Source organism: Prinia subflava, chromosome 18 (assembly GCF_021018805.1).
Source record: "Prinia subflava isolate CZ2003 ecotype Zambia chromosome 18, Cam_Psub_1.2, whole genome shotgun sequence".
NCBI classification, from domain to species: domain Eukaryota; kingdom Metazoa; phylum Chordata; class Aves; order Passeriformes; family Cisticolidae; genus Prinia; species Prinia subflava.
In genome coordinates, this window is record NC_086264.1 from 6,890,875 (window position 1) to 6,909,415 (window position 18,541).

The 18,541-nt window shown below is 47.8% G+C and overlaps 1 protein-coding gene across 14 annotated transcripts in view; it reads left to right on the forward strand.

Moving 5' to 3' along the window:
* The first annotated feature begins 549 nt into the window (after window positions 1-549).
* The window catches only part of JADE1 (jade family PHD finger 1), a 43,201-nt gene continuing 25,209 nt past the window's right edge, over window positions 550-18,541 (forward strand). For 2 of the 14 annotated variants that reach the window (XM_063415310.1, XM_063415318.1), the window contains exons 1-3: window positions 2,367-2,777; window positions 3,785-4,076; window positions 9,959-10,036. In XM_063415310.1, the coding sequence (XP_063271380.1) occupies window positions 3,959-4,076; window positions 9,959-10,036 (196 nt within the window). In that variant the 5' untranslated portion in view covers window positions 2,367-2,777; window positions 3,785-3,958. The other 12 variants (XM_063415308.1, XM_063415309.1, XM_063415313.1 and 9 more) reach the window with 12 other exon arrangements.

Genomic DNA, 18,541 nt, shown 5'->3' on the forward strand with positions numbered 1-18,541 from the left:
GATAACGCTGGGGGCTGAGAATAGGGAGCGTGCAGTTTTATTCTTGCCCCGGCAATTATGCGCTACGCATGTGGCCACAGCGTTTAACTCTCGGTCCCCTCAGTTTCTCTGCTTGACAAATAGTGACTCATGCGTTCTGCACGGGGAGCCAGTGCAGCGCTAGAATCCCTGCTTGCGAAATCGCCTTAAATCTTTCGGAGAGAAGCGTTAATGGTTGCAGGGTAAGGCCAGCAGTGCCGCGGGCGGGATGCGGGCGCAGACACGTATCATTTCCCAGCTGCCAGCCGCACGGCGTTGCCTCCCATCCGCATTTTGCAGCCCGCCGCAGCACGGGCGGGAGGCGGCGGGAGGCGGGCGGCCGCGCTCCCCGGGGGCTCCGGCGGCCGGGGCCGGCGGGAGCCCCGCGCCGTGCGGCCGGGCCCGCCAAGAGTTAACGGCGGCTCCCCCGGGGCCGCGCCGCCGCCTCCCCACCCCGGCGCTGCGTTATTATTATTATTTCTTCCCCCCTTCCCTCGCCTTCCAGTTTTGGCAGGGGATTAAAGCAGCTCCCCCCTGTGGCAGCAGTGACCCAGAAACGAGTTTGATTCACGGAGTCCTTCCTCCATAACAAGTACAAACGTCAGTCAGAGGGAATCTGTGTGTGCGAGAGTGTGTGTGTGTGTGTGTGTGGCGCAGCCAGCCGCTCTCCGTGCCCGCTGCCCGGCGCCGCGCCGAACTCATGCGGCGGCCCCGAGCCCTCCGCGCAGGGGGAGCCCGGCCGCGCCGCCCGCCCTCGCCGCCGCCGCGCCGCCGCCAGCAGGTAACCGTGCCCGCCGCAGCGCCAGCCGCGGGGCCGCCAGCACAGCCATATTTGATGGGGTTTTTTTGTCGCTCCGGAGGCGGCGGGAGAGCAGTTTCGTGCCGAAGGTCGCTGCCTAGTGGAAATAAGATAGTACGTCATTAACATGGCGCCAAGAGCCGCGCCGCTCGGAACGGGGCGAGGGGAGGCGGCCGAGTTGCGGCTCCGCTATCCCACAAGCAACTTGTGCGGGGCTGCGGCGGGCGGAGGCGGGAGGGGAGGCAGCGCTGCCGCCCGGCGCCACCGGCCGGTGCCGGCTCCCTTTTTGTTCCGCCGCGGGCAAGCGGGGACCGCGCAGCTCCCCAGGTGCGGCGGCCAAGTGAGCCGCCGGTGTTCCGTGCCGTGCCGTTCTGCGCCGAGCCGAGCCGAGCCGTGCCGAGCCGTGCCGCCGGCCCTGCGCCCCGGGCGGAGCTGCAGGCTGCGCCGCGGGGGCAGCGCCGGGTATCGCCCGCCGCGGAAAGTAGGAAGCGTTGGAGCAACTTGGTAGCCAGATGGCAATGGCAGAGCGCGAGTCCTGCTCGGATAGTGATGTGTAGGAAGGGGGTGGGGGAGAGTCATGGCCACCTTGTGTCACCGTGATACCCAGATGCCCACGAGACCCGTCGCCACTCGCCGCGGGCGAGGAGCGGTGTGCGTGGGAGAGGAGGTGGTCGGTGTGCAGGAGCAGCTTTGTGTCCCCCCCCTTTACCCCCCCCAGTCGCACTCAGGGCTTGTGGGGGGAAAAAGAATGCTTGGAAAGCATAAAAACTGCTCATCGATGAAATTAAAGAGAAGTTGCCTTCCGGACCGGGAGAGCCGCAGCCGGTCAGCCGCCCGCTTGATGGGCGCCGGTGTGTGCTCCGCTGGAGGCGCGGAGCTCCGGGCTGTCAGAGCCGGCCCTGTCCCCCCAGGCCGGTGCGCGGTGTCTCCTGCTGGAGAGCAACTTGCCCGAGCCCCGAAGTGCACGTGTTTGAGAGTGGGAAAAGGCGGGGAAATGTGCGCGGGGCGGCAGCGGGGCAGCGGCCGGCAGGTGCACGGCGACCCCGCCGCGCCCGGCCCCCGCCCCGGCGGCGGGAGGCGAAGCGGGAGCGGGGCGGGGGGCGCGCAGCGAACTTGGGCAGGACGCGGGGGGGCCCGGCGCCCTCCCGCTGCTCTGGCCGGCGCAGGCCGAGGGTCGGACCCGCGTGGCCGGGCCGGAGTTTGCGGGCGAGGGAGCGGAAAGGCGGCCGGCGGGGTTGGGGCGCGAACCTAACAGCGCAGGGGGAGCGGCGGCGAACGCCCCAAGTTGCTCGGGCGGCGGCCAGGGCAGCTCGGCGATTTGGCTCTCGCCCCGGTGTCTGGCGAGCGGGACGGAGCGCGGCTGCGGCATTTCTGTGTAACGGGCCGCTCTCCCCGGGGAGGTGAGTGCGGCTCCAGCCATCATTCCACTTGTTCCTGTTAGACAAAGCCACCCTGCCCGGCCCTGGGCTCGCGTAGTCGCCTGCTCCCAGGAGAATTTTGGGGGTGTTTGGGTTTTTTTGGGGTTTTTTTTCTTTTTTTTTGGGGGGAGGGGGGGTAATGTTTTGCTGTTTTGGTTTTATTTGTGGATTTTTTTTTTAAATTTGCTTTTCCCTTCCCGTTCGCGCCCGCCCGTTCGTTCCCGATAGGATGAATTTGGGAAGGGTGGAGGCAAAGGGTGTTTGTTTGTTTGCACCGCCTGCTGGTTGGTTTCCTGTGACAAGAGGTGATAACACAGTTTCCAGAACTGTCTGGGAGTGGGAGGAGAGACGGACACAGAAAATGAGCTCGTCTCCGAGCCGCCGCTCGATCCGCCGTCCCGTCCACCCCCTCGGTGGCAGCGCGGCCGCGGGGGCGGGCGGGGAAGGTGCCGCGGCCCTTTTGGGCAGTGACAGGGCTGCGAGGGAGAGGCGGCCGAGCCGGGGGCACCAAGTTTGATTTGCAGCCGTGGCCGAGCGGATTGGTGCGCCCGGCGGCGGGGAGGAGCGGGAGCCGGGAGGGAGGAGAAGGAGGGGGCGAGCCGGGCTGCTTCTCGTGGCAGCCGGCCGGGAAGGTGCCAGCCCCGCGGGGGAGGTGTAGCCCGGGCCGGGAGGCTGCTCCGGCACCTCAGCCGGCCGTGCCCTGGCGGCTCCGGGGCGGGGGCGAGATGGGATCGCTGCGGGAGGATGAGGATGAGGATGAGGATGAGGATGAGGATGAGGATGAGGATGAGGATGAGGAGAGTCGCTGTGAGCGGCACCGGCTGGGCTGGAGCCGGCGGTCGGTGTGAGTGCCGCTTTGGAAGTGACTCCCGCAGCTCGGCTCGCACCTGCGGGCGGGCGGCTCCGCTCCCGCGGCCGTGGGCGCGGCGGGGCCCCGGGGCTGAGCGCACCTGCCTGCAGCGCCTGCCGCCCGCAGGCTTCTCCTGCCGGCTCTCCCCGGCTCCTCAGCTCCTGCCGTATTCTGAGGAGGTTCATTAGGTTCACCCGCAGGTGAGAGCAGGGGCATCCTGAGATCTGTCCGCCCCCTCCAGTAAAACAGGCCGTGGTTGACCCGGTCTGAGCGGGCTCATGGAGCTGTGAGGGAGTATTAGAAATTCCAGGAGGATTTAGCGACACATTTTTGTTGACGTTTTAATGTCAAAGGCTGAAGATGCTTTTATGCCAGCCCCATTTTTTAGAGAAAGATTCAGCTGTTATTTGGAATAATTTCCTTTTTAAGCAGGTGCTGTCTTTTAACTAAGTCAGAAGCTGCCCACACTTGCAAACCCAAAACCTTCAGGAAAGTTATGCCAAAATATGCTTGTTATGATTCTATTTCTAGAGGTTTCTCACACTTAGTGGGATATTGTTGAAACAGCAAGGATTGTATATTTTAGTGGCAGGATTTTCCCTCTGGCTTCAGATACCACTTGCTCCCTGCTTTTGAGCTATGTTTAATACATATGTTTAAAATAAAATAATAATAATAAACTCCCCTTTCCTCTCACAGCTGCAGATTTCCCTTCCAGCTTCTCTGGTTTCATTCCCACTTCACAGAACCTAGTAAAAAAACCAACTTCCAGTCTTTCCTCAAGTGTTCTCTCCATGTGGTTGGTACTGCTGCTTCCTGCTCCTGTTTTCAGCTGGAGATGACCAAGCTGGCACCACTTCAGAGGTGGAAGAGATGAACTGCAGTGGGTGCAGTTGGCTTGCATTAATTCCTGGAGCCCAGTTTATGCATTGCTCGAGATTTTGGATGGTCAGCTTCACTCACTCCCACAGTTTGGGAATAATTTGCTCAGGTATTAAGTTAACATTATGAGCTGGCTTGCACAGGTGCATAAATGAGCACCTGGGTTCCTGAGAAGTGTTGGGTTGATATGGCCAAATTGTACTTCTCTCTTGTCTTGTGAAATTTTGGATAAGTGTTCTGAATTCGGGAGAGATATTCCCTGTGGAGAACACCGTTGGCCTTGTTTGGCCAAGTAATTCTCTATTTTGTGAGAATTGGAGGATTTTTTTTTTTCTCCAGATGTAAGGTCTGTGGCTCTTTGTACTGTGGACAGTGCTCCATAGTACTGTAATATTTCATTTCAGAACTCTTCTTGTATCCTTGTGACTGTAAAATGTGGCTGTGAAAGCTTCTATGGCATTTTAAAGTTTTAGGTGGATTTTAGTAATACAGCTTGTTTGTGATATACTTCCTTCTTTTTGTTTTAGTTCCAGGGTAGAAGCAAAAAAGCTTCTTGTGATGTCAGGTGGCAGTGAAGAAGGAGTGGTGTTATAAATAAGCTATTTAAAAAGAGCCCAGTAGTAGAAGCCAACTGTCTCCATCTTCTATCCATTTTATTAAGCTGTGTCACTCTTCACTTCCATTTGTACAATAGGTGTTCTGAAGCAATTTCTTGTGTACTAGAGATAATTAGGTCTTCGTTTCATTGCAGTTAGTGGGTTACTTTCAGGAAAAGCCAGTTTTTCAGTTTGTCTTCAGGGTGTACATCTGTCATAACTCTGCTTTCTTCCCATTCTGTCTCTGCAGCTGTTCAGTGCAGTTTGTTATAGTGACACCCGTTAACATGGTTACAGTTAATTGTCTGTCAGAGTTTGAATTATACACTCTTTTACCCAGGGGTTTATGCAGCCCTTGAAAATACTTCAGTAAGATTTGTGCTGTTGAAAACCTTTGACCTGAGGATGTACATTTTTCCATGTATAATTTTTTTTTACAATCTGGTTCTGTTTAGCTATTTGCATAACAAGGACTGGCACACTTTACATCTTTCTCTTTGACTGCTTCTCTACTTGAGGTCAAACTGAGTGAGGAGCTGTGTGGGGTTCTTAACTGTGCACATGGTATGTGGCACAGGGGTGTGTGTGTGTGCATGCTGATGTCCCAGTTTCATGGAGTAATGTCTGGATTTCTGCTCTTGGCATTTTTTACACTCTTATCAGTGCAACTCCTGCGACTCCAGTGTGGGAGAAAAAAGGAAGGGTCTTGACATCACTGTCCAGTGGGGTCTTTGGGTTTTGTTGGTAATTTATCTCTTGGAGAGGTAAGGATGGAGTAGCATGATAATGCACACTGCTGAAAATAGTGAATTTGCTTTACTGTGTCAGGTTGCTGAGTCTAACCCATTGCACTGCATCTGTCATCAAATACTGGGCAGTGGACAGCAAAGTCTGTATGCCTACCTGCATCTAGTTATTTGTGTAGATTTAGATGTTTGTTGCTCAGCTCCACAAGGATCTGTAAATTCAAGTGCTGTTTTGTGGCCTGACATTGGGTATATTGGATTATTGTCTAGTCATTTCATTTGCACAGCATCTACAGGTATTTTGAAAAAGGCTTACTGCTCCCTCCAAAATACAGAAGCCAGTTTCAGGTGATGTAATTTTGGCTTCAAAAACAATTTGAGCAAATGCACCATCAGAGTCCAGAGTTGCATTCTTATGTTTAAAGTTTGTATCTAATCAGTGAGTAAAACCCAGAGCTAAACTTCCAGAGTAAGCACGATTGAAAAGGCTGGAAAAGCAGCTGCTAACTTGTTTCTGTAAAACAGGGCAGCACCTTCAGCCTCTGGAGCAGCACAGTAGGGTGTGTTGCAAGCTGTGCTTGACCTCACCAGTGCTGCCCTGGTGTGGCCAGCTCATCTGAGGGTGACTGGGGATTAAAGTGTCTTGGTCTCTGTCCCGTTTGTGCCATTTATCGTGGTGCTGCCATTGCAGTGCTCTTGGGTGCCTTGCTGCCCGTGGAATTGGAGGAGCATTGCCAGCAGAGTTGTGGCTGTTTCTCTGTGGCTGTGTTTGGCTGAAGGCTGGCATCACTCTGAGCCCAGTCTGGTTCCTCCCCAGTGCCTGGGTAAATGTTAGACTGGAGTGCTCAGGGGAAAACAGGGTCAGCATGCTGACTGATTTCTGAAAGAATGGTTTTAACAAGAAAAAAGGACTTTGGAGGAAATGAAACTGAAAGTTTGCACACAAAAGTTGCTGAGTTACTAAGAATTCACAGGAGTCACTGGAAACTGATGGAGAGCGTGGCTTGGTGGTGCAGCCTGTGTCAGCTTAGGGCTTTGGACTGCGGCAGCCTTTGCAGTGCTGGGCTTTCCCTTCAGGTGAACTGTGTTGGGCAAATGCCCTTTTGGGGCTGGTGTAAGAATTTGGGGAAGCAGTTTGATAGAAGACCCAGGGTTGACTCACAAGCACTGCTTGCCTGACCGTGTCCTTGCTTCAGAGCACTGTTTGTTCTGTGGGGGCCTTTGGGAGGTCACCCTGTGCCGTGTGTGGGTGCAGTGGGTGCTTTGTGGAAGCTCCTGGGCTGGACAGCAATTATGTGATTGCACCCATTGGGAATTGAGCTCAGTCATCCGGGTGTCTCTTCCTGCCCTGCAAGTGTTGCAGGCTGGGGTGCATAGCTTTTACTCCTGGTGTTAAAGCTGGCCTCAAATGTTGCACTGTTTTTATGCTTACATGTGAATTCTCTTCGCGTACAGGCATAGTGATCGTAGTGTGTGCCTGCTGGAAGAGGGGAAAAAACTTGCATCATCAGTCTGCATCTAACCATCATTATCCCTATCCCATGTTTAGTTTTAATGTGCACTTTTTAACATGTTTCTTGTGTGACTTTGAGGCACCCACCCCTGACAGAAGCCAGTAGCCTTTGATGCAGAGGCACTGTGATACCCTTAAAACCAGAAGCATTTCTCTCTGTGTTGTTGTAAGTCTTATTAGCTGTTCCAGTGTTATCTCTAGAACATGTGTTCTGAGCTGTGGGTATGAACAGCTGGTGGAAGCAGTTTAAAATTATTTTAGAGATTGGAAAAAGCTGTTCTAATGACAAAAGTTCGAGGGGGTTAATCTTATGGGGTTTGAGTCTTGCTCTAAGAAGCCAAAAGCTGTTTTCTCGTCTGTGATTTAGCTCCCTGTAAACTCAGGTTAGGTTCAAAGATAGGAAAATGAGATCTCTGAGTTTTAACTTTTTTTTTGTTTGTTTGTCTCTGCATGTATCTATAAAACAATCTCACAGGAGCTTCATCAAATGGGATATTTCTTTTAATGGTACTGTTGACAAAACAGTCTTTTCAGTGTGGCCAACTTCAGATGCCTGACTCGAGTGGACAAGGAAATTAGCTGCCTTATCTAATACTCTGTACTCAGGAAAGTGGCTTCTGTTCTGGTTTATTTCCTGAAAAGCTCTGGAGAGTGCTTAACTGGGAGGTGTGATTACACTCTTTCCTTTAAACAGCAACCAAAAAGATACTCTGTTTATTTTTAAAGGCACATGGTAGCAGGAAGAAGGTTCCCTCTCTTTCCTTATTTTTTTGAATTTGCAGAAGGTGTGTTAGGAGAAGATCAACTCAAAATGCACTTGTCCAGAAAGATGCGAAGGAGCAGAATTCCAAATTTTCTTGTTTGTTGCAAGTTCACAGGTGTGTCTTAGTGAACATAAACTCTGTTGTTTTGTATTACAGTGTATTATCTTTTCAGATCATGGGGGAAATAAACCAGGAAGTGAGGATTTTAACCAGGAATATACAAATTACACCTCTGAGATAGGACAATTTTCCTGTATTTTCTTCTGGATTTTCTTTACTTTGTTTATGGGAGATTTTTGCTAAGTGAATATCTTCTTCTACATTGCTGTTATTACTGTGTGAACTGCTAGAAAAAGTACCTTACAGATAAATATTCATCCCCCTAGTTTTGGCTTTGTAATAACTAATTGATTTTTCAGTTCTGTCTTAGTGTGTTTTGGATCTGAATATTGGCTTTCTGTCTTTCCAAGTGAGTGTATAGGATCTTGGCTCTGGATCTCCTGCATTTATACCAGATCTGTGTTCAGTGGGTTTTGATGGTCCTGGCTGGTCTGTGTGTTCATCCTCTGGCAGCATTTCTGTCTCCCATACACACAAAGTTCTGGCCTGCTTCAAAGCAATTTTTGGAGAGGATTCTTCTGGCCCTGTTAGAGGCTGCCATTGATGATTCTTTATTCTCTGGCATCAGACACTGTATGTTAAATTTTACTCTATGAAAAGGTGACAGAAGGTCTTGGTGAGGTGAACCATTCAGATTCTCTTTAGTGAGCATGTTTGAAGTTCAAAAGTGCTATGTGTTTCAATGACAGGTGTATTAAATCCCACTTTTAAAAATCAATCTGTGGGAGGGAGGCTTCCCCCCAGCTCTGTTTACACATGCAATATGAAAAAGGAGGCAACCCTGCAATGCTCATGCTTTTAGAACTGTATTAAATTCTCTGGAAGTGTGAAATAAAGTCTCGGGTTCGGCTGCTTGTGACTTCCTAGCAGTGACAAAATGAATTCCCTCAAAAATGCTGATTTCTTTTTATATGAATCACTTCTGGAAGAGCAGATATTTTTGTGTTCTATTGTAAATAGTGTCAGGCTTAGGCCTTTTGGGTTTTCTTATTTTGGGAATCAGTCTTATAAAAGTTGAAGGCATTATTGAATTTCTTACAATGAGCCATGTTCTCAGTGAACAAAGTTGAGGCAGTCAATTCTTACACCAAGGATCAGTGGAAAGAGTCTGGTTGAGAGGTTTCAAGGCAGTCCAAACTCAAATGGAAATAAGGTTAGGTTTTCTACACTCAGCTGGAAGCAAAAGAGTATTTTGGCCTCTGATCTCCAAATCTGTGTACAGAGGTAGGTGTGAGGGGTTTGCTGCTAGCAGAGTGCCCAGACCTTGTTGATACCACGATTGATATGTGGTAAGAGAAGATTCAGGGATATTGATGTGCATCTAGAGTCCTTTTCAGTTTAACTTATGGTGGATATGCCTTTCTGGACTTGTCTTGTCATGTTTTTCTCTGCTCTTCAACTTGCACTTTTTAATAGCTTTTTTACTTATAAATGCTGATTAGCTATTTACAGTTTCCTTAGTTTTTTTCTGAATTTGGTTTTGCTCCATGGGGAATACATGTGAAAATGTCAGCACCCTGAGAATAGCAGTTAAAAAGATTTGGAATTTTTGGCCTTTTTATCACAGGCCCATGTGTCCATGAATTTGGTATTGGCAGAAATCTGGCAGTCTGGAGGAACCTCTGAATAATCATGTGAATAATCTTACTCCCAAAGAACAGTTAGTGTTAGGCATGGTGCTAGAAATGTGCCTGCAGGAGGAAGTAACTCTCTCATTTAGAGGGTGGTGCTTTCCAGGGTACAGATGATGCATGTTTAGTTTATCTGGGAAAACTGGGCTTGCTACTGCTGATGTTTCATTTTTCACGTGTAAGTGGATGGCTTTAATCTCCGATTTCGTAAATCTGGCACTTTAAACAGGAATAAAATAGCTTCAAAAATATATTAGCCAAAGTAAATATTTACACAAGCAGTAAAACGTTATTGTATTGCAAATCTAGTGTCAGAACAGGCAGGGGAAGTTAAGCACATTGGCTTGGGATGTTCAGTGATTTTAACACCTCTCAGGACACAACAGTTTTTGGTGGGGGGAGGCATTGGTGGGGTTGTCATTGCCACTCTCCAGTGTGTTCACCTGTTCCCATGATAACAGATAATTAAGCATCCTCCAGAGGTTCACTGTTCATATTTCAGCTGCTGTTGGAGTTGTTTGTTTTCCTTTGTGTGCTGTGAATGCTGGCATGCCATCAGCAGCCCAAGTTGATGAGTGTGTGTTATTACCTGGGGTTAAGTGCTGTCTCATTGCTTCCCAGGCTGCCTGCTGTTTCCCGGGGAGATCATGAAACGACAGCGGCTTCCTAGCAGCAGTGAGGACTCTGACGACAATGGCAGTAAGTGCTCTTTTGTTGTAGAGTGCAGGAGGTTATGGGTTGGAAAACGCGTTCTAATGCGGTGTTTCATGGGCCACAGGCGTTGTGCACATTGGTTGAACTGGCAGGAATGTGGTGTAAGGATCAATCTGAGCACAGGTGGACAGCAGGATCCCCCCTGTTGAACTGACTTGTAGTTTCAGTGAATAAGGTAAAACAAGAGCAAAAAGTCAGTGGTCATCTTTGAAATCTTGGCAAGCAGCGTATTTTGTCATTACAAGGGCAGAGTGAGCACGGAGTCATCTGACATCGCCCATAGAAGTTTGCATAAGGATTTTAAATTTGCTTCAGTCTTCTCATACCTTCTTAAGCAGTCGAAAAGTACAGTGCTTCAAGCTTTAGCAGAAAAGATTAACAGAGCATAAGAGTTGTTCCTCACTGCATTTGAGGACTTTCTTTGAGGAATTGCTTACAAGAATATGAATTTAGCAAATCACTAATTTGGATACAGAACATATTTGAGGTTTTTAATTGTTTCTGTACTGATGTAACTAGCACACATTGTGGTATCTCTCTATGTCTTGTGTTTGGATTCCAGTGACTGATAATCTTTCATTTTAGCAGAATCATAATCTTTCCTTTAAACAGAAAAAGGAAGGGGTGGAGGCAGGGGGGGTGAGACAAATTCCCAGTTTGGGGAATGTGCCGAGGTGTCTTATTTGCTCAAATGAGCAAATAGATTGCACTTGACAATACTGCACCATAGCCAGTTGTCAGAGAAGTTTTTGTGCTTTTGATTTGATCTATCTGGGTGCACATCTTCAAACCTGAGGGTTTTTTGCAAAATTTCAGTCTGAAGGTGGTTGGAGTGGTTTCCTAGGTGCTTTTGAAAGGCTCACCCTGAGAACTTCTCCCTGTGGCCCCCCGTAGGTGACTGCTTCACCTGCATGCATTTCTGAGGTGTGTCTGTGCTGCAGGGCATCTGCTCAGGTATGGCCAAATCTGCCTCTTGAAACAACCCTAGGCAGAGTGTTGCTGAAATCAAGTAGTAAAGGTGAGGGGATTAGAGGAGGTAAGAACTAGCAGGCTGATTAGGAGTTAATCCAAATAAGGATTGAGCAAAATCTGTTAGAGGTGAGGAATTTGGCAGAGGTTTGGAGAACTACCTGCAGCTGGGGGATTTTGGAAGAAAAAAACCCTAAACAAATCAGACATGTTTTTATTGGTAAGAAGTTTAGTTGAGGTTACTGAAACTGAAGTCAGTGTACTTCCTTAAAGGTGATGTGTACTGCCCAGAAACAAAGGTGTGTTTTTATTTGTAAGATCAGTAGCAGCAAACATGGTGTCTTCCCTTAGAGTTTAGCTTCACCCTTTTTTCATTCCCTAGCAACTTTATAAAATAGCTTTTCATATTAATAATAGTCTTTACTTTCACTCTCTTAGCTGTTTTTTTAAGCCTTTGATCTCTTCATGTGCCTTGTGTAACAGCTTTTACCAAATACAGTATGAAGCAGTTAATCTTGGAATTGAAGTTCTGAAATAGATACAATTGACTGACCTGTTGCTGATTACAGTGCTTGTTTGTAATGTCATTTAATGTATGACTATTTGGAATAGAGTTATCAACTCAATTATATTTTCCACAAAATCTGTTTCATAGGTCATGATATAAGAGAATGAGTTTGGGAAAGAAAAGGAAACCTTTTGGCCTTTTATGATCTGTCTATATTAATGCCTGGTTATTGCAAATAACTTTGCTGAATAAATTGCATGGCAAAGGTAGTGAAATTTTAAAACTGTTTTCAACTGTTATATGAAATATATATACGTCTTCTTTTGCATTACACTTGTTTTTTTCTTGATTATGTTTTTTTTTCTGCCTCTTCTTACTGAGTGAATTCAGATACAGGTTCCTGCATATTCATTCTATTAATATATACATGTTCAGAAGGATCAAGGGTTATTAATCAGAAGCCCAGGTAATGTTTAATGTGGGGTCAGCACTTGCAAGGCTTTTTGTCATTCAGACTTCCCTAAAAAGAATGACTGACTTAGCCTGAGTCCTTTCCCCTTTTCCTGTTACAGGAGATACCAGTGGTTCCTTGCAACTACGTTTGAATGTCAAGGGTGTCCCCTTACAGGTTTCACCTTCACAGGCTCTCTCTTGCCTTTAGTAGAATTACTGATGACTCTTCATTATGTTTGTTTCTGTATTCTTACTTTGCCAGTAGTATCTCTGATCCACTGTACTTACAGTAGTCTTAGAAGGGTAAGCAAGTTTCCCCCCAAAAATATAAAATTTTCTATTGAGTTTTTGTGGTCTGTATTGAAGGCTCCAAGTTTTCCACTAGCTATTTTTCCTTCTCAGAATTTCCAGAGGCTGACAACAATTACATTTGACTATTCTGGGGGTTTCAAACAGACATCTTCTAACTGAAAAGTTGAAATTTGAATCAACACCTAGTTGGAATTCTGTTGGCAAACACCTGCTTCCCTTCCAGTCAGTGGTGCCTCCTGACCCTCCAGTGGACTTGTTGCATCATTATGAGCTCTGTGGTCCTTGAGCTTAGGGCTCAGCCTTGCTCTCCTGCACCCTACAGGATGGGGATTGTGCCTCCAGCTGCTGCAGTTGTGCAGCTCAGTTTGCATACCATGCATCCCTAGGCTGTGATCAGCATCTCAGGTTCATCATGAGGGTCACTGAGTAAATGTGTTAGGGGTGGCCTGAATGATGGTGGTTGTTTTTGGGCTAGGCTCTAGCATGTAGGTGTGTGCAACCCAGAAAATACTTTTTAAAAAATCTACATTTTATTCTCTTGAGCTCAGGAACTTGAATATTTGGAATGTAATAGTAATGGTGCCATTAATAATGGAATTTATTAAAAAAAGGAAAACGTTGTTTTCCATTGGATCACTGAACTGAATCAGTTTCCTTGGTAGTCACAAGGAAACAAAGCTCATACCCAAGTGCTAAAAATAAATTATTCTGGAGACACAGTAGTTCTTCAGAGGGAGAAAAAGGTGCTCTCATTTTGTGAGATGAAAGAAGGGAGAATGCCTTTCATTTAGGGGCAAAATACAGCAGAGAAGAAAGCTTGACAACCTGGCTGCAGTCCTAGAGTATATACATGTATTTACTGACTCATGTAAGATATTTTAGTGTGGGTGGTTGTGTGTTTTTTGCAGTATTTTAAAGCCTTGCAGCTTAAAGTCAGCACCCTTGCTTTCCTCATCACTTCTTCTTTGCCCTCAGACTTGATTCTTTTCCTAAAGCTAAGCTCCCACAAGTATTTATTGCATGTACTTCAACCTAACTACTTGAAATTGTTAGGCTGTGTCCCCTTAGAATCAAAATTCCAAATCCTCATTTCAACACAAAGCCAAAACAGCACATTTGAAGCACTGGGCAAGAGGTGTCAGTGCCAGTTTTGCCTGGCAGTTCTGCAGTTAGTCCCTGGATAGCTGAGTGTGTTCTCAGGGATTTCATTTCCTGAAATTAGAGGTCACTTTTGAACCTCTTATCCGTGAAATATAATTGAATGAGAAATGACTGCAGGCATTGCTCTGGATTTTGAACCTTTGTCTAAATACAGAGGAATGGTGCTGAGAGAGGCTTGAGGAAGTGCTTAAGAGTGTTTGCTTCTGAAAGCTTTTTTCCTTGGTCATCTGGCAGAGCTTGTTTGTTTCTGTGGCCTTCCAGGTAGTGCAGTACAGCAACTATAATGGGCATTCCTGTTAGCCAGGCCCATCATAGAAGCCTGGGATGTACGTGCTGCATTCTTCAAAGCCTGGGGAGAGGAACACAGTAATGTTTACCTCAGATCCATTACACCCCGGTTTTCTGGTGGCTGGCTTGGGTTTTGATAGTTTTTAACCAAATTTTTTCACTGCATTTCAGCCTGCTCTTCTATTGCTAAACCTTCTCTTGATGGTTCAGAGTCTCACTCTAATGAAATGTTAAATACTGGTGCTGTTTGAGCTTTCCTGCTCAGTGTTGGACACACCTGGCTTTTTAGCCTCATTGGTTGGTAAATCTGCAAAGGTGGTCTGTGCTGAATATTCCTTATGCTGTTTCCTGGTGAGATCCAGTTGTGCGGTGGAGGAGTTCCCATTTATAGCTTCAAGGCATTCCTTTTTGCATAAATTGGTTTGACATGTGGACAGCTTGTTTTTGAGAAAGGTCTGAAACTCATGGGCATCTGTATAAGGGAAGGTGTGTGAAATCCAGGCACTCCTTGGTGTCAAACAGAGTTTGTGCGCTGTTTTCCATGAGCAAGTATTCAAAGCATGATTTTATTCAGACTTTACTTGCTCCCATGATGCTTTTTTCATTTATTCTTGGAGGGATTATCAATTTATCATACTCCTGCATGCAGAGTGTCCGAGAGAAGAACCGAAGACACCAGCAGATGAAAAATACTTCCAAGATTTACAGAGTTTCACGTGAGTTCTGAGAAATGAAAGATTTAATACCTATGGATTATGGAATACAGTTCTGTAATTTAGGCAGACCCTTATTCTATCATTGCTAAACAAATGTTATTTTAAAGTTAAACGAATTTTGCCAATATCCATTGCGCTGACTGAACGTCGGGGATCTTGGATTTAGAAAGGGCTTTGAATCCCAGTGGGTTCCTGGAGTGTTTGAGATGGATCCCAGGGTGCCTTCACAAAGGTTACCGAGTACATAACCTTGGGGGTGTGTGTCATTTACTGTAGAATTGCTGGCCTGAAATGCGGTGATTGCATGTGCAGAGCTTTGTGGAAAGGAAGGGAGGAGCATTTTTTAGTTTTTCATTTGAACTGGCTGGAAGGAAGGGATGGTGACTGAACAACAGAACGTAGTTACAGAGCTCAGAGTTTGGGCAAAGCAGTGTAGTGGTCACTCTGTGCCTTTGAAAAAGGGTTGGTGAGTGATGGCAGATGGTAAGAATGAACATCTTACCTGAAGGTTCATTTTAGAGTGGCTTGTGGTGAAGTTGCTGGAGCAGTCTAGAGGAGTGATTTGAAAAGCTTATCTTGGCTGATTTTGGATCTGAGGAAGGCACTTCCCATAATGACCACCATCATTTGACAGGAAAAAAGATTTGACAGGACTAAAAGTGCCAGGAAAAGTGCAGCTCTGGACATGAGGAGAGCAGACCACAAAGCTGCTCAGGGAACTAGTAAGTAAAGTCCCCTGAGAAAACTTTTTTGGAGGTGCTGGGGTCCATCAGTGCTTGTCACTTTTTAAACACCACATCCTAAGGGCACAGGAGCAGGCAGTTCCTAAAAGTTGCAAGTGAAGAGGCGAGCCAGAATGTGGGCTGGGCTGAACAGGGATGTGCTCTTGGATGTAAGGCAAAAAGGGAAGGTGCATTCCCAGGACAGGTAAGGTCAGGTGACATGGGAAGAACACAGAGATGCTGCTTGCCACTGCAGGGAGAAATTCACATGGCCAAAGCTGACTTGGAGTTGAACGTGGCCAGAAATGTGGGAGACAAGAAAAAGAGTTTTATTAAATACATTAATGGCAGAAGGCAGAACTGAAATAGCATCAGCCTGTTACAGGATGAGGATGGTCACCTCACAAACAGGGACATGGACAAGGCAGAGGTGTTCAGTGCATTCTTTGCCCCTGTCTTCAGCACTGATGATGGACCAAGGGGGTCTCAATGCCCTGAGCTGGAAGATCATGACAGTGAGAATCATCAGCTCCCAGTTAACCCTGAACTCGTGCAGGATCTGTTGCTGTAGCTGGATCCCTACAAATTATACAGCCTGATGGGATTCATCCCAGAAACCTCAAGGTGCTGGCAGATGTCATTGCAAAACATCTCTTGGTGATTTTTGAACAGTTTCAGGAATCCTGAGACATCCCAGCTGACTGGAAGCTGGCAAACATTGTCACAATTTTCAAGAAGTGCAAGGAGGACCCCAGAAACTACCCAGTGTAGCCAGTGCCTGGTAAAATCATGGAAAAGTTTATTTGGGGAGGTATTGAAAAACAGCTGTAGGATAACACAACCAGCACTGGTCATAGCCAACACAGCTTCATGAGGGGAAAGTCCTGCGTGTTGAATCCTTCTACAACAGGGTGACCTACCTAGTTAATCAAGGAAAGCCAGTAGATGCAATCTTTTTAGACTTGAGCAAAGCTTTGGTTACTCTCTTTCATAAGATCCTTCTGGACAAGATGTCCAGCACACAGCTGGACATTGTGTTACATGATGGGTGAGCAACTGCCTCATGGGTCAGGCACAAAGGATTATAGGGAATGGGGTGACATCAGCTGTGTCCAGGTTCTGCAGGCTCCATCCTCACCCTGTGCTCTTCAACATCTTCCTAAATGACCTGGACACAGAACAAGGGATGCTGAGGACACTTGCCGAGGACACTTTTTTGGGAGGTGCTGTCAACTCCCTTGAGGGCAAAGAGGCCCTGCAGAGACCTCAGCAGATTAGAGGGCTGAGCAATCACCAAGCATATGAAGGTGAGTGAGGACAAGTGCAGGATTCTGCACCTGGGATGGGCCAGCCCTGGCTATAGGGACAGGCTGAGAATGAGAGGCTGGAGAGCAGCGCTGTGCAAAGGGACCTGGAGCTCCTGCTCCCCATGAACAGCCTGGGCAGCCAGGAGGGCCAACCCTGTCCTGGGGGCACCAGGCACAGCATGGCCAGCTGGGCAAGGAGGGGATTGTCCCCTCTGCTCTGAGCTGGGGTGGCCTCACCTCCAGTGCTGGGGGCAGCTTTGGAGTGCCACAATATAAAAAAGACATTAGGCCATTAGAAGCCATCCAAAAAAGGGCCACAAGGATGGTGAAGGGCCCTGAGGGGAAGCCATATGAGGAATGGCTGAGGTCACTTGGTCTGTTCAGCCTGGAGGAGACTGAGGGGAGATGTTGTGGTCTTCAACATCCTTGTGAGGGGAAGTGAAGGGGCAGGTGCAGATCTCTTCACTCTCATGACTGGGGTAGGACTCAAGGAAATGGCATGAAGTGAACCAGGGAGGGTTAGGCTGGGTATCAGGAAAAGGTTCTTTCCCCAGAGGGTGGCTGGGCACTAAACAGGCTCCCCAGGGCAGTGCTCACAGCACCAAGCCCAACAGAGCTCACAAAGTGTTTGGACAATGCTCTCAGGCTCATGATGTGACTCCTGGGCTGGTCCTGTGCAGGGCCAGGAGTTAGAGTCCATAATCCTGATGGGTTCCTTCTAACTCAGCACATTCTGTGATACCATGATTCATTTTGGGAGAGGCACATTCATTTCTCTTTACAAGACTGCTAGACTGAATACACTTAAATCCACTGGACTTTCAAGACCTTGACAACATCATGTTATCAGCCTGTGAATGGGAGGTGCTCAAACTGACTTTGATAACCTGAAATAAACTTGAGTTAAAACTGTCTGCTGTTATAGTAAAACATGGCTACCATGGGAATTGGTCTGGGGAGCTCGAGTGGCCCTTGGGTCTTGTGCTGAAAAACAAGATGAGGTCTAGGAATTCCCGACTGTTACAAGAGTGACGTGTGCCTGTGCGTGGCTATGTGTGTGTTCTGTGAGATGATAAAACTCAAATACGTGCTGCTGAGGAAAGGGATGACAGGCTGGAACTTGTGGTGGGGAGCTGCAGGGATGGTTCTTTCTGTGTGTCAGAGACTGAGCAATTGTGCTGTGGTGCTGTAAAGTAGAGATCATATGGATCAACGCATTGTTCAGCAGCTGCAACTGGGGAGTCATCAACTGATAGTACATTTCAAGTAGCATTGCTGTAGACAAGAGATAAAAGGCTATTGCTTCTTCTGTTTTGATCTTGAATGAGATTATTGAATGATAATATGCTGTAAAGATAAGGAAGATAGATGGGCAAACCCTCCAGCAACAGAAAAGTGAGGAAGGAAATTTGGCTGTGTGAAATGGTGTCTTAGGTTGTGTTTGCTTGCATGCTGCTTTCCCTCCGATAAGGCCTGAAGACTTCTGTCCAGCCAGCTCTTTCTGTAGCTGACAGAATGGAAACTGCCCACAGAGTAGTTTGGTTCTGTTTGCTTTGTGCTGGAATTGGAGTCCAAGCACGGAGGTATTTCCAGGCAGCGTGGAGCCCCCGCTGTACGGAGCTGTGGGCCAGGCTCAGTGGGGAGACCGAGCCCCTCTGTTTTCCCCTCAGGCTGCAGATCTTTGTGACAGGGGCGCCTGGCTGGGCTCGAAGCGAGCTGCAGAGCAGCACAGGCACGAGGAAAGGCTGGTGCTCAGCAGAAGTGACACCAGCCGTGGGTCTGTGGCAGGGCTGCTGTGCTCTGTTGTGCTGCCTGCTGTAGCAGCAGTGGGTTTGTGGTGGGAGCAGTGCCTGCAGTGATCTGAGGCTTTGCAGTGCTCACAGGCAGCTCTCCAGGACACAGCTGGGTGCCTTACAGGTGGCTTTACAGCAGCCTTGTGCAGGATACCTAATAGCTCAGACTTCTCTACTCGTGCTGAGCAGTGTATTAGTTGTGGAGTAGAGTTCCCTGAGGATTTGAATTGTTTTATTGATTCCAAGCAATTTTCTGTTTGA